Source organism: Cibotium barometz, chromosome 12, assembly GCF_041138505.1.
Source record: "Cibotium barometz isolate CiBa-2024 chromosome 12, ASM4113850v1, whole genome shotgun sequence".
NCBI lineage: Eukaryota > Viridiplantae > Streptophyta > Polypodiopsida > Cyatheales > Cibotiaceae > Cibotium > Cibotium barometz.
In genome coordinates, this window is record NC_141057.1 from 53,098,539 (window position 1) to 53,113,785 (window position 15,247).

Genomic DNA, 15,247 nt, shown 5'->3' on the forward strand with positions numbered 1-15,247 from the left:
GCTAGTCGCTTGCCAGCTAGCGCCAGTCACTGTTGCCAACACTAGCCGGCAGTCACCTGGCTATTGTCCACAGAGCCGCCACTAAGAAGTATAGAGTGGCGTTGCCGCCATTAGCTGCCTTGAGCCATCTACATATTGTTGGCTATGAACCTGATCTGGAATATACTCCTTTGAGGGGCCTCTCTTTGAGGTCTGCTTTCACTTTAGTTTGGGCATTGAGTGTACTAGTGGATATCATCTCCTGAGCACCTGGTGTATAAGGTTGGAGATCATTGGATCTAGATTTAGACTTGCGTTTTGATTTGGATATTGGATCTGGTACTAGCGTGGTGAGAGATTCTTGTGGGCCATCCCCTTGGTGTGCTTAGCATTAAAAATCTCGTACCTCGACATCGACTTTGACTTGGATTTTTGCATTTACATATTTGTTTGATTTTGTTTTCATTGGTTGTATTAATCCTGGCTTGATAAGCCCGTGGATTGTTCCTGAATAAATTCCTGAAAGGGGCAGGGCCTCGTTCCCGCTCAGTGCGTGTGTCCTGTGCAAGGTCGCGGCGAAACGTTTCACTGCTGAAACAAAATGTTGCTGAAACGATTTATTTTGGAATGAAACGTTTCAACGCTGGCAGGTGGATAATGAAACGATAGACCGAAACGATCATATGCATAAAATCTAGAAGGGGGGGGGGGATCTGAAATTCATATTTGGACCTTCAATTGGAGAGGAAAAGTGCTAAATTTCCCTCCAATTTAGGGGCCTAAATGTGCAATTTTAGATTTGGGCCTTCAACTGGAGAGGGAAAGTGCAATTTCCCCCTCCAATTTGGGGGCCCAAATATGAAGTTTCAAATTTGGGCTTGCCAAAATATGAAATTACAGATTTGGGCCTTCAATTGGAGAGCGAAAGTGCAATTTCTCCTCTCGAATTAGGGGACCCAAATCTGATATTTCAAATTTGGGCCTTGGAACTTATTTACAGATTTAGTTTAATACTTACAATCAAGAAAACAAAAGTACCAAAATCCAATAGCGAATAACCAAACAAAGTTTAAAACTACATCCATGGACAATTTTGAGTGATTTCCTCATTCTAAGTCGTACTGTATACATGTTACATAAAGAAAAAATAACATGTCCCATATTGGTGGAGCCACAAGCACAAATAACGTTCAATATTGAACATTTTTATTTCTTCCTTCTTGACTTTTCAGCTGCCCTGAAACGTTGGACGAATCGTCCATGATTGAAACGTTTCAATAGCGAAACGCGTTGCACGTTTCAGCAGCAACGAAGTGCGTTTTGTGGTAACCATGGTCCTGTGCGAAATTCTCTAAACCCTACTCTCTATTTCTATCTCTTGGATACGTGGTTGAATCTCTCACGGCTAGCCCTATTGGGCTTACAGGTAGCATATATGAGGTGGTCACGAGACAATAGGCAAAACCAGAGGAAATCATTCCCTGTGCGCTCAAATACCATGACTCTTAGATTAGTTCCAATGGTGGAGCATGATCATTCTTAGTAGGAGACCATAGCTATGTTAAGGGAAAGGGATTGTTGCAGGCATGGGGACAAAGTGGAATAGATGTACAATTCTCAAACTAGACTTGGAGTGGAATGAGAGGAGTGATAGGTTTTCATTCAAAGTGTTAGAAGTCTAGCATTCAAAGTACAGAGTCAACAGTTTAGAGAGGAAGGATGATAGGTTTCCAACCCATAATCAAGTTTAGCAGAAGGAAATGTCACGTGCACACACGTGGACATGGCTTGTCTCCCAGCTATTCCCTGATTAGGAAGCAATTTTAGGCTACATAACGAACTTTGGTAGGTAAAGAAGAACTCCCAAAGGCAGGCCAACAATTGGATATGTCATGAGCATCAACAAACAAACAAAGTCAGCAGCATTCAAACGATATTATATAAATTCTTGTGCTTATTTCTATTGGTTGATAGCAATCGGTTTAATTACAAGGTTGTTCCTATGAGCCTATAAAAAGCAAGTCATAATCAATCATTAGATCATTTGACTCCACTCTTGGGGCAAGTCATAGTCCATTAGGCAATCTTTTGGTCAAGAATGTAGTCCTCTTTTGGAAGGCCAAAGGACGTGGAAGTGTGCAAACATATACATCTTTTTTACCGAACTAATATATTGAAAATACAATTTATCTCTCTTCTCTATGATGTCTATTCATTGGTTTGCATTAGTGTTCCTAATCAGTAGGCTTGGGGCTGAATCAAGTACAACAAGCCTTCCACATGCAACAAATACCTTAACCCTACTATATATTATAAAAGGTTATAACTAAATGTTTTCCAAATATGATCTTCTTGATCTCATCCCTGAACATTGTTGTTAGGAACAACTACTGCCCAATGTTTTGTTACAGATCATCTTCAGTCTCTAATCAGCCTTGCAATCATGGGTTTTTGACTTGTGAGCTCTAGAACATGAGATGAACAAATGAGGATCCAAACCCCCTTTTTATAGGAAAATCATCCAAGTCAGATTCAGGTTGCCCAACCCTTTTTTACCCTAAAAATAGTATAAAAAACTTATTCCAAATGCTTTAATATTGTGCCCAAAGGGTGTCTCATCCATGGGTCCGTTGCTTTGTAGTTTTGGCACCTGTAGGGCTACTAAATCGATCCCCAAATCAGCCGCAAATGTGTCTGTCCAAACACAATCCACAAAAATTGGCCGCCGCCACCTACTTATTGTTGGATCTCACAATATGGAGAGTTGGACTTACACACACAATGCTGAATGATGAGAACACAAGGGTGTAATGTGTGACAGAGAATAGCAAGCTCAAAGGGGGGAGGTGAAAGCTCTCTACAAGTACAAAGAGAAAATACAAATAAGCAAGCAATCCTAAACTGTGAATAAGGTTACTTATCTACTAATTAATCGTTCACACTTGGATATCAATGGGGGAAAACACAGTGGGACAAAAATGCCCATGGCATAAGTGCTTGATCTCACGGTGAAGTACTACAAAATATCTAACAAATCCCTAGAGGTTGCAGATGAGTCGCAGAAATGGAAGACGTCCAAAGCTTTGTGGAAGGCCTCAAACTTTTCATGTGATAAGGCTTTAGTAAAAAGATTTGCCACATTATCATGTGTATTGCAAGAGATGGAGCCTCTGTGTGACATAGTGATAATGCACTTCAATGTGCTTGGTCTTGCCATGAAAGATAAGATTCTTTGCAACTGCCATTGCGCTCTAACTATCAGCGATAATAACAATAGGGGTATCTGAAGGGAAAGACACAAAGGTGCTTTATCAATCTTCTCAACCACACATTCAATTATCACAATGAATGTTGCTTTGTATTCAGCTTCATAGGGCGATGTTGCTAGAGTTGGTTGTTTCTTGCTTCGCCAAGATATACATGAATTACTAAGAAAGAAACGATTTTAAGATGTGGACTATTGTGTATCATAATCGCTTGCCCAATGAGAATCATTGAAGGCCTGCAGTTTTAAATCACCTCCCTTGGCATAGAACAATCCAAGATCTTGAGTACTTTGCAAGTATCTGAAGATATGTTTAACGATCTTCCAATGCTTAGTGCCTGGGCAATGCATGAACTTTGAAAGTTATGACACTATACTGGATGTCTAGCCATGAGTTGCACAAGTAGATTAGGCATCCAATAGCTTGATCATAAGTAGTTATGTCAAACGTTTCACCGACATCCTACAGACTAAGCTTTATACCAAGTTTTATTGGTGTAGAGATTGGTTTGTAACTTTTCATATTAAGCCTCTTGAGCAGTGCCTTGATATACTTGGATTGCTTAATGACTATTCCATCATCTTGTTGTTTAAACTACATACCCAAATAGCAGTGCAAACACCAAGATTTGACATCTCAAAATTTAAGGCAAGGTCAGTCTTGAAGGTTATAATGAAATCCTCATTGATGCGTGTCACTAGCATGTCATCTACATAGAGTATGACAATGAGCAAATCTTGCTTATCCTTATTCACATATAAAGTGCTCTCCATAGGACTTTTGTGAGATCCTTGTCCAATCAAATAGGCATGAATCTTTTGGTACCAAGCTCTGGGAGCTTGTTTCAAACCATATAAAGCTTTATCAAGCTTGCACAATTCTTAACTAGGTTGGGCAAATCCATTTGGTTGACTCACATAAACTTCTTCTTGTAAGTTACTATTCAAGAACGTCCAATCGATACACTTTTCATCCATGATAGATTGTCAAAGTAATAACAAATCAGAGGTCACATGGGAAGTGGGAGCAAAAGTTTCATCATGTAATCAATCCCTTTCTGCTAGGCATTATCTTTTGCAACAAGTCTGGCCTTGAATCTATTCATTGATCTACTTGCCTTTCACTTCACTTTGAAAACCCACTTAGTACCAATAGCTTCCACTAAATCCCAAGTATCATTTTTCTCAATAGAATTGAATTTCATCTTGCATGGTTTTTACCCAATTTGGATTTCTTGACCGTCTTCAAAAGATTGAAAGAACTAAGAAACACAAACTCAGCAATATCTACTGAAGAAGTGGTTCGAGCATTGGATTTGGTTCTACTTTGCAAAGAAGCAGACAATTTACTACATGCAAGGTACTTCTAACCTATCTAGGCATAACCATAGATTCATTGATTGTTGATCTTTCAACATTTACTACATCTTCCAGTTGATCTGAAGTTGGTGTATCAATTCCTTGAGAATTTCTCCTTGCCACAGGGTAAAATCTGCTGAGAATCAACAGAAACTGGGTAAAATCTGCTGAGAATTAACAGAAATTGGCACAAGTAATAACCCATCAAACATGTCCAAAGAATTGGCATTGGCATGCTTATTGAATTCTATCATTGGATAGATAGAATCTTCTACAAAAACCACATCTCTATTGACGATAATCTTCTTAATGAGAGGTTCGTAGAGATGATAATCTTTGCTTGCAGCACTATAACAAAAAAAAAATGCATTTCACTGTCTTGTCATCAAGCTTAGTTCTACTTTGTGATGGCACATGTGTATATACCAAACAACCAAAAATATGCATATATTTAACCTTAGGTTTTTTATTGAACTAAGCCTCATAAGGAGTGAAAGTTTTCAAAGCTTTAGTAGGACACCTTGTCAACACATAGGTAACACAAAGAATTGCTTCCATCCAAAACTTGTCTGAAAGCTGTTGACCTTTAACCATGTATCTAACCATCTTCATGAGAGTCTTGTTTTTTCTCTCCGCAGCACCATTTTGTTGTGCTGTATAAGGAATTGTGAACTGGTGCTTAATGCTTTTTTATGTCAAAAAATCTTTGAATGCATTGGAAATATATTCCCTCCCTCTATTTGAACGGAGAGTTTAAATTTCTACGCCAGTTTCATTCTCAACCATAGCAACAGTGTTAAAAATGAGAAAATATCTCAGATTTTTTCTTCATAGGGTAAGATCAATCGTACTTGCTATAATTAATAAATGTAACAAAGCATAAGTTTCCTTCTAAAGAAGAAGTCCTCATTGGACCACACACATCATTGTGTATGAGCTCCAATTTATAATCAGCTTGATTTGTTGCATTCTTTGGTAAAAATTGTTGAGCAAGTTTGCCAAGAATGCATCCTTTACAAACATATTTTGGTGGTGGATCAAGTTGAGAAAGATCCTCTACCATCCCATGCATGGTTAGTTAGTACGAAAGGTACGATAAAATATGGTACTAATTGGTACCTTAAAATTTTTTGAGGTACGGTACGATATTAGTACGTTTTTTTAAAAAAAATACTTCCTAAACCTAAAAATTGTAGACAAGAAGTTACAAAATAGTAGAACCATGAACATAATGTCATCATGCCATTAGAGTACAAAATTGCTACAAAAGGATAGGCCAAAAACTCATGGCATGGGCGACCGCCAACATGCGTACATACATGATACTACATACTACAATACATCATCGATGGGCTAGAAGGAGATAGATGCCCAATGCCTAGAGAGCTATAACATATCAAAAGTCTACATCATCACCAACATCTGCATGATCATCAACATGATCACTACTAGAGTGTCCATCAAGAGAGTTCTCTGAAGAGGACTCTTCGAAGGTGGACGAGACACTCTGGGGATCATTCTCGCTAAGTAGGTTGCCATCATCATCAAACAAGGGCTCTCTAGGCAGTGGGGTATCATCATGAGGGGGCAATGGAATATCATCATGAAGGTGGGGATTGGAGCTCGAGGATCCCCGCCTCACATATGTGCGAAAGCCACCCTTTGCCGATGTCGAAGGCGGAGGTCTATGAACTCCAACTGCTTGGCCCCATCCATGCTGACTCTTGGTGCTACGAGTATCTGCTGCCACAAGCTCACTATAGAGCTCCATGAAGATTGCCTCCTCCTCATCATCAGGCAATATGATCGCTTGCCTAATATGGCAATGGCAAGTGCACACGCTCCTGACAAACAGCTCCCTATAGGCTGCAAAGGGCGATGAATGGCTCTCTGGAAGACTGAAATTGCTCCACGCAAAAAAACCCCCTCATTTTCGTACGGTACGGTACGTACGGTTTCAGTCGTACGACGTACGGAATCAACTATGATCCCATGTTGCTACAAAAGCATCAAATCACCAATAGAAGTGTGGCCAAACCTAGCATACCACAATTAGGCATCTTTCATTGCATTAGAAGTGTCCACCGGACAAGTAACATCACACTTGTTTTATACATGTCTAATTTGTACAAACCACTTGTGGTTAAAGATTCAATCATTGTCCTGTTCTCTGTCTCATGGACAATGCATTTATTATCTACAAATTTAACATCACGACTCTCCCTTGCGTGACTGGGCACACAAAGCAGCTTTTTTAAAATTCTTGGAACAAAATGTATATTTTGAAGACAGATTCTCACCACTTGCAGTAGTGAGAACTTTCTCACCAATACCTTTGACGGGATATGACGCGTTATGGAACTGTAAGTGTTTGAGACAGAAGTGTTGGAACCCTTGTTGGATTCCTTTTTCTTCTTTTCCTTTATGAAGTTTGAAGCAATTTTCAATTACATGGCCGAGCTTCTTGCAATACCGACAAGTAACCTTCTTTGGCTGTTCGAAATCACTCTTAGCCTTAGAAGTTTTGTTGGAGTTGATCTTTTGTTGAAATTTCTTGGTCTTATCCTTGGCTGCTAGAGCTTGATCTTATAGAGACATTCTTTTGGGATAGCTAATAAGCTCATAGCATAATAGGTAAGAGGGACTGGAATGCCTCTCAATGAAAGATGGAGGGAAGTATTGAAACTTAGATAAGATTCAGGCAATGAATTAAGGGTGATGTTAATCATGTCCTTTTTAGGAATGACTTCTTCAATATTGAGAAGTTGTTCTCTCAAGTCTTGTAATTTTGTTAAATGTTTATTCACGGATCCCTTTTCTTGTATATTTTCATTATCAAGTTATCTTATGAGAAAGGTAATTCTTGCATCATTTAGGTAATTCTTGCATCATTTTTTAGCCTAATACATAATGTCTAGAGTGTTCCAAGCAAGCATGGATGTTTTACAAGAGTGAATGTGCGGAACAATAGACCTTTTAACTAGTAAGATAATCAAGGCCAAAGCTTGAGCATCATGTGAATCCCATATTCTTTGGTCAGTGGTAATTTGAGGAACTTGTTGTTGGATCTATTTGCCTTAACATCCTGTCGAGGAGTAGTAGGAGCAGTTGTGCGAGGGTAGGGATCGTCACCACTGACATGATCCCATAAACTCTTTGCAACTAGGGCATTTTTAACCATAAAACTCCATAGGGAGTAATTTATCCATCTAGTTTATCCTCTTTGCAAAAACTACCAAACAAATCATTTACAGAGTTGTTAGCCATACTTGATTGCTCGTGAATTTGAGAAGAAAAGATGCGAAAAATAAGCTCGAATTGAAATTAGCAGAGATACTTTCGAACAATTTCAAACTGCTGAAAATTAGCATTAGAATCGAACGATCTCAAGCAGTAGAATTAGATGATCCAAGAAGTGGAATCTTTTGAGTAAGATCGCCGAAAGTGGAATTGTCGAAAAGTTGAATCGATAAAAAGTGAAATCATATAAAAATGATCCAAGAATTGGATGATTGTATTTGCCACGTGTGAGCGCCTGGTGAAGCTGTACAAAAGTGAGATCGCATTGTTTTGTTAAAACGATCCGATTGTGAAAAATTTGAAACTTACAGCTGTGTTAAATCGCTTGGTTGTAGTTTGAATCCCTTGTATAAATCGATTGTATGGGAGCTGATTCTTGAAGCAAAAGTGTTGATTCAAGGTGTAAAGAGACTCCTTCACTAATTACAGAGAGAGGAAACTTCAATGGAAAACTCAAATACTAATGTTGGATGCTTCAACCTGATTGAAACCAACTGATAAAGACCAATTGAAATACGCTATTGAAAGCTTGAACACAACCTATGGAAGCTTGCACACAGTGAAGATGAAACAGCAAGTTATGAAAAAGCTTTGCTTTGATACAACTGTTGGATCTCATAGAATGGAGGATGTAGAGTGAGAGAGAATGACAAGCTCAAAGTAGAGAGATGAAACCTCTCTACAAGTACAAGAGAAAGTACAAATGAGCAAGCAACCCTAAACTGTGAATAAGATTGCTTTTCTACTAGCTAATTCTAAGGTGTCCCCGTTCACACCTTGATGGCCACCTTGTGGGACAAAAGTGCCCATGGCATAGGTGCATGACCTCACAGTGAAGTACTACCAAATATCTAATAATTATGGACTTTACTTTTTCTATGTTTCCGATCTCTCTCTCTCTCTCTCTCTCTCTCTCTCTCTCTCTCTCTCAAGCAGGTTCTTAGAGAACCCTTTCATTGTGCTCAAAAGGTGCATTACGGACTTCTTTTTCTAGCTTCGGGTCTCTCTCTCTCTCTCTCTCTCTCTCTCTCTCTCTCTCTCTCTCTCCAAAGTAGATTCATAGGGAATCCTTTCATTGTGCTTAAAAGGTGCATTATGGACTTTATTGTTTATATAATGATGGTGTGGTGGGTACACAAGCACAATTTTTCACTTGTATGTTTAGTCAATTTTTGTGTTGACTAATGCTCACATGTTTAAAAAATGACTTTAAAAAGTCTATCTGTGCTATGTATGCATAAAGTATTTCCACAATGGTTTTTTTTTTTGGGGATATGCTTTGATATCTTGAAGGTATATTAATAAGTACTAATGATGCTTATATATAAAGAGTTAGAAAAGAGACATGATCAAATTTTTTGGGGTTTATGTGTCTAGGTATTAAGTATAATCGAAGAGCGTGTTGTGGAGCGGGAGGAGGAGAGTACAATTTTAATATCAATATTCTTTGTGGTCATTCTGGCTACATAAATGGAGTACTTACAAGAGCATGGAGGTGTGATGATCCTTCTTTATACATTTTTTGGGACACATTACATCCAGTGGAATCCTTTGCTAGGATTGTTGCAAATGGGTTTCTTACTGGAGATTATTTAAGGAATTTCAAAAGCTTGGACTCTATCTCTACATTTTGAAACATTATGTAATTTTAAAGGTTTTTTTACGCATGAGAGAAAGAGAGAGAGAGCTCACTTTCTTTAGTCTTTTGTTGCCTTAACACATGTCAAACAACTCAAATTTGAAGAACACTTAGCTTGTCGTTATCTTAGTAATCTTAACCTTTAATGCATCTTTGATGATTTTTAAAGTTTCTTGACGCATGTTAACTTGAAGTAATAATTGTAATGTATGTGTGCATGTGCTATAATTGATGAGTTTTAAATGCTCCTGATACATATTAACTTTAAGTAAGTTGTTGCTTTAACCATGCAACGTGCCATCTCCATGAGAGATCTGTTCTTCTTCTCAGCCACACCATTTTGCTTAAGTGTATAAGGTATTGCGCATTGATGCTTTATGTCTCTTTCAGCCACATATACATGATACTACTTTGACATATACTTTCCTACTCGATCTGCACGACGGGTGTTAACTTTACACGTCGACACATTTTCAGCCATAGAAACAAAGTGTCTAAAGTACGTAAAAAACCTCTAACTTTGTCTTCAACGGATACTCGAGGAGTATCTCGTGTAGTCATTAATAGAAATCACAAAGAAGAGAAATTTTTCAATCGATGGTGTTCTCAATGAGACCACATACATCACTATGTATAAGCTATAATTAATGGACAACCTTAACTGACTCATCTTTCAAAAATGATATCCTTTGCATCTTGCCTAAAATGCATCCTTCACATACATGGGTCTTAAGCTTTGGCAATTCTGATAGCATTGCTTGTCTTTTAAGGTGTAACAAACTACCAAAATTTAAGTGGCCAATGCGGGCATGCCGTAGCACCGTGTCACTCATATGCATTTAGATGCCAATATCTCATACTTGTCCAACTTGTAAAGTCTATGGCTTAGAGTACTGGATACCATAGTGGTCTCCATCACTGTGGTCATGAATTGTATACATGCCATCAATTTGACCACTAGGCTTATCCTAGCAATGGCAGAGATTATCAATAGGTTCTTTTTAATGTTTGACATAAAGAGGACTTTTGGAAGAATGATTGTTTCACCATTTGTAGTAGTGAGAACCACCTTACAAGGAATTGTTTGTGTATGTGGGTATTCCTCCTCGAGGAGTAGACTCAAGTGAGAAAAATAAATCACGTGGAGAAGTAATATAAACCACTATCAAAGTACTAGACATGCTTATATGTCACTAACATGCATACATCGTGAACATTAAGATCATAACTATAGTGCACAATGAATGTCCCCAATCATCTTGTGCATAATTGGATGACTCTTTCTTTTTAGCACTTGGTGTTGATGCATTAGTCATAGCCATGTGTGACTCTTTCTTCTTCTCCTTCTTCAACCTTTTTCTACATTCATTAATATAATGGCCTTGCTTTCGATAATAGATGCATTTTTCTTTCTTCTTAGGCTTATTACCCCACTTCTTGGCATCCTTTCCAGAAGACTTGGCTGATTTTGCCTTTGGCTTATAGCTGTCCGAAGATAAGGCTTTGCCTTTACCTTTACCTTTTTGATTGGCAATAAATGCTTAATCTTCTATACACATACTAGTTCAGCTTTGGCGAGATTGCTCTTCTTGCAAGAGCACTGCAACCAACTCATCAAAATTAACGGCATTGGGGCTATCCTTCATCTCATGAGCTGAAGTGTAGATATAAAACCCAAGTATAAATCTTGTAGAGCTGTGAGAATAGTAGGCACCAAAGAATTGTTCGAATAGGCCTCATCAATACCTGCCAACTGCTCCCTGAGGTCTTTGCCTTGTTACGCTGCTGGTAAAGCACATCAAGTGGTATCCCAAGTATGATTCACAGTTTTACATGAGTGAATATAAGGAATACTACTTCTTTTCACTAAAAGAGCTACTATTGCATGTGCCTCTACATCTCTACCATCCCACTTGGCTTGTTCCGCTATGGGAGGTGCAAAGGTAGATGCCTTGGTTGCATTAGAATTCGTATCACCATCCAAAATACCTGTACTATGCTGTTGTGCTGGCAAGACAAGGTATGTCTCAATGCCAATAATAACATTCCAAAGCCCTTTGGTGACTAATACGTGTCACATCATATAGGACCACAACGGGTAGTTAGTCCTGTTAAGCTTATCCTCAATGAAAAGTATCCCAAGTACATCACTACTTGCAAGTGACTAATCTCTAACACATAATGCAAAAGTATCCCAAGTACATCACTACTTGCAAGTGACTAATCTCTAACACATAATGCAAATATCTTAACTATCCACAAGTACTGCCAATGCCCACTCCATGCAACCAATATGGCCTGCCGGTAGATCGTTGATGATGAAGGAAACCTGTATAGTGTATGAAAAATTACAAAGTGGAGTGTGGAAACGATACTTATTAGGAATGCAAAAATTATTGACGATATTGTTGAAACTGTTGAAGATAAGCTCAAAGATGTGATGTCAAAGATAATGATGGCCTTGTCTACACATCAAATGTTGCTGTTGTTGTGCCGAAACCCAAAATTAAATAAAAAACAATTCGAATTGACACTTCCTCAGGATGCTTGTGGTAACCTCTTCGAGGAATTTCTGTAGATGCTTCTTGTAGGTTGTGCACATCAGGTGTTCGAGGGTGTCTAGGGGATTGGTCAAACCAAACGGCATGACACGATATGCATATGTGTCTCATTCAGGACAAAGACCATTTTATGTTGATTTTTTGGGTCGATTAGCACTTGATTGAAGTCGGAAAACCCATTACGGAAGTTGTAGGCTTCCTTTCTTGTGACCCTCTCGAGCACATGTTTTGTGAAGGGCAATGGATAGTGATCTCGTACTGTGGCGGCATTGACCTTTTTGAGGTGTACGCACACTCTCACTTTTCTATTCTTTTTGGGTACTATCATGATGGGTGATACCCATTCGGTGTGCTTTATCTCATAGATGAATCCGGCATCTATAAGCCGATCGATTTCTTCCCGGACCATCTTGGAGTACTTGGGATTCATAGAGTGTGCACTCTGCTTCACTGGCCTTGCTCCTTCTACCATGGGGTTGGTGTGCCTACCCACTTTAGGGAGTACACCCTTCATATCCGTATATTTCTAGGGGAGGCAATCCTGAAATTCCGTGAGGGGGTCAGTAAGGTCTCCCTCTTCTTTCACAGAGAGGTCTTTCTTGGCATTGGATCTTCCCCTGGGCTTGCCAGGTTGATTTCCTTGACCTTGGTCGGACCATCATAAGACGTTCTTGGCTTCCCATCATGGGTTCTTTGGGTCTTTTCGTATTGTACAAAATGGTCTCCTACCTTATAGGCTTTGAAGTGTTTGGGGACTTGTTTGGTCTCCTCAACTTTTGTGCTTTTCTCATCCATTCTTTTTTTGGCCTCCCACTCGGCTAGTGCCAATTTTTTGTTTCGTGCTTTACGAGCAAAGCGCAAAGCTTTTGGGGTTCAGTTTGGGAAATGAGTGACTCTTTTTAAAAAAAAATAGTGACGGTGTTAACTGGAATGGGAAACTCATCAAGCTCTTTGTACCAGACTTGGCAGAAGTCAAAATGTGCATTAATAGCTTCCACATATCCAACCAACAGAATCCTCTGCTAAGGGTCCCCCACTCATTGGATGGATCTTCCAAGTGCATAGGCTGACCTTTAGCGTTCGGTCTTTTTTCTGAATGTAAATGTGATCCATGTCCAATAATGGATCATCCTGGTTTCTCTCACAAAGGGTCGTCCTGAGATGTAATCATAGGAAATCGGCTGCTAGCCGAAGTTTATCACCACCAAGTTGTGTTAGAAATTGGTTCTAAGAATCCTTATGTTTAGATCTCGCAGAAGACCTATGGGCTTTGTGGTGGCTTCATCAGCTAGTTTCACAATCAATGCGGTGTCATCCATAGGAGGTCTTCCCTATTTTTCCTAGCATTTTTTGGTGACAATGCTCACTACTGCCCCGTCATCTAGGATGTCGGTGACTTAAAGCTCATCGAAAGTTAAGGGCAGTGCTGCATTGAGTTCATCTTCTTCAAAATCTTCAGATCTCGCAGAAGACCTATGGTCTTCGCAGTGGCTTTGTTAGCTAGTTTCACAATCAATCCGATGTCATCCATAGGAGGTATTCCCTATTTTTTCCAACATTTTTTGGGTGACAATGCTCACTCTTGCCCTATCATCTAGGATGGCGATGACTTAAAGCTCATCAAAAGTTAAGGGAAGTGTTGCATTAAGTTCATCTCCTTCAAAATATTGCCATAACTTATTCACCCAGACCCTAGGAATGTCAGTAATTTCATCTAGTTCTATGGATCCTTCCTCATTGGTCTGGTTGGAACTTCCTAATTTCACTTGCTCTTCCATTCCTGCTCGAATTCTTCCTTCCATACAATCCTCAAATCCTTCCACAGACTCGAGCTACCTTGGAGTAAGGTGCCAATGGGAATTTGGACATGTGAAGACAGAAAGGTGGAAAGATGTGCAATATCTCTCGGAATGGGTGTGGGTTCATGGATCTGGTTCTCCCTATTCATGCTTAGGCTTTTCAAGGTGTAGGGTATAAAGGGATATGAAATTTAGTGTTTGTTCTTCTTGGGTGGTCGTCCCTCATATTCTTAAGATACGTAGCAACAAGGTCTACCTAGTGTGGGACTGTTGTGGCTTTTGGGTCTACCTCTCGGGGGAGGCTCTCAGGGAGTGCTTGGTGGTTGGGATTTTGATCAAGCTCCTGGGCTTCCTCGATAGGTTTTAGGTTAGGCATAGAGGAACTTCCCGCAGTTTGAATTCTGCTCCCATCGAGCTTGACAGTCCTTGACTGACTCCTGATCAGCTTTTAGCCTTCCCTTCTCCTCGATTGGGTTTGGATATTCAGCTAACTTCCAGGGCAGCCGATTGGGGTCTATTTGCTCTCTTGCTTAAGGGGTTGGTGGTAGTATCTTTTCCTTGTTCGATAAGGAAGATGACACATTGGTAGTTGTCCCCTCGTCGGACCCACTTTTTATGATGACACGGTTATCTCCCTTGCCAATCTTTGTGGCCTTTTTATTTCAAGAGCGCCTCGTTGCTTATGCTTGTTTAGGAAACTCCTTAGAAGATAAGATCCTTGCGTGTCTTGAGGTTTCTTGCTTTTGTGAAGTAGACGCTTTGAGCTATGGCTCTTCTCCTACTTTGAATTCGAGTGACTGCATTCAAAGGAGCATTGTGTGGATGATGTCGTCCTGTATACTCAGCAAGTTAATGCTGGTACTAGGTTTAGCTTCCTTTCCCTTCCCCATTGTACCCGTTCTTAATGGCAATCCTTGTACATATGGTCTATCCCACAACATCTGCATTAGGGAGTTAAGGTGGGAGTACTCATAGAAGTACTAGCCATCCCCTTCTTGATTAAACACTCATCTATTCGATGAGGTCGAACGTATTGAGAGCATTGCATAGGTAGTTGTTTAGACATGCTGTTCAAGTCTCGTCTCGTGGTGTGTGGCTACTAGGTATGTGCTCACTCTCCATCACGTAGTGACTTAGGATTTGCGGGGGTGGGTTGTTGCGGGGTTCAAAGATGTTGTTGTTGATAGCTTCTCCCTCCTCACCTTCTAACACCAATTTAGGAATTTTGGAAAAAATTCACAATTTTGGCACTTTTCCCCTTGGTCAATACATGGAAATTTGAGTCTTTCTTTTGCATAAAATTATGAGTTAGAGGTGTTGGAAGATGTCGTTCCTTACGTTTAAA

At 39.6% G+C, this 15,247-nt stretch overlaps 1 protein-coding gene across 3 annotated transcripts in view; it reads left to right on the plus strand.

Moving 5' to 3' along the window:
• The window catches only part of LOC147633575 (GDSL esterase/lipase At4g01130-like), a 39,055-nt gene extending 29,404 nt beyond the window's left edge, over positions 1-9,651 (plus strand). The window contains exons 5-6 of one of the 3 annotated variants that reach the window (XR_015267143.1): positions 4,497-4,604; positions 4,729-5,273. Coding sequence is in view for 2 of the 3 variants with exons in the window: in XM_086806687.1 (XP_086662813.1) it covers positions 9,281-9,537 (257 nt within the window). In the remaining variant the exon portion in view is untranslated. Of the gene's footprint in view, positions 1-4,496; positions 5,278-9,280 lie in introns of those variants that run through there. The other 2 variants (XM_086806687.1, XM_086806688.1) reach the window with 2 other exon arrangements.
• The last annotated feature ends 5,596 nt before the right edge of the window (positions 9,652-15,247 follow it).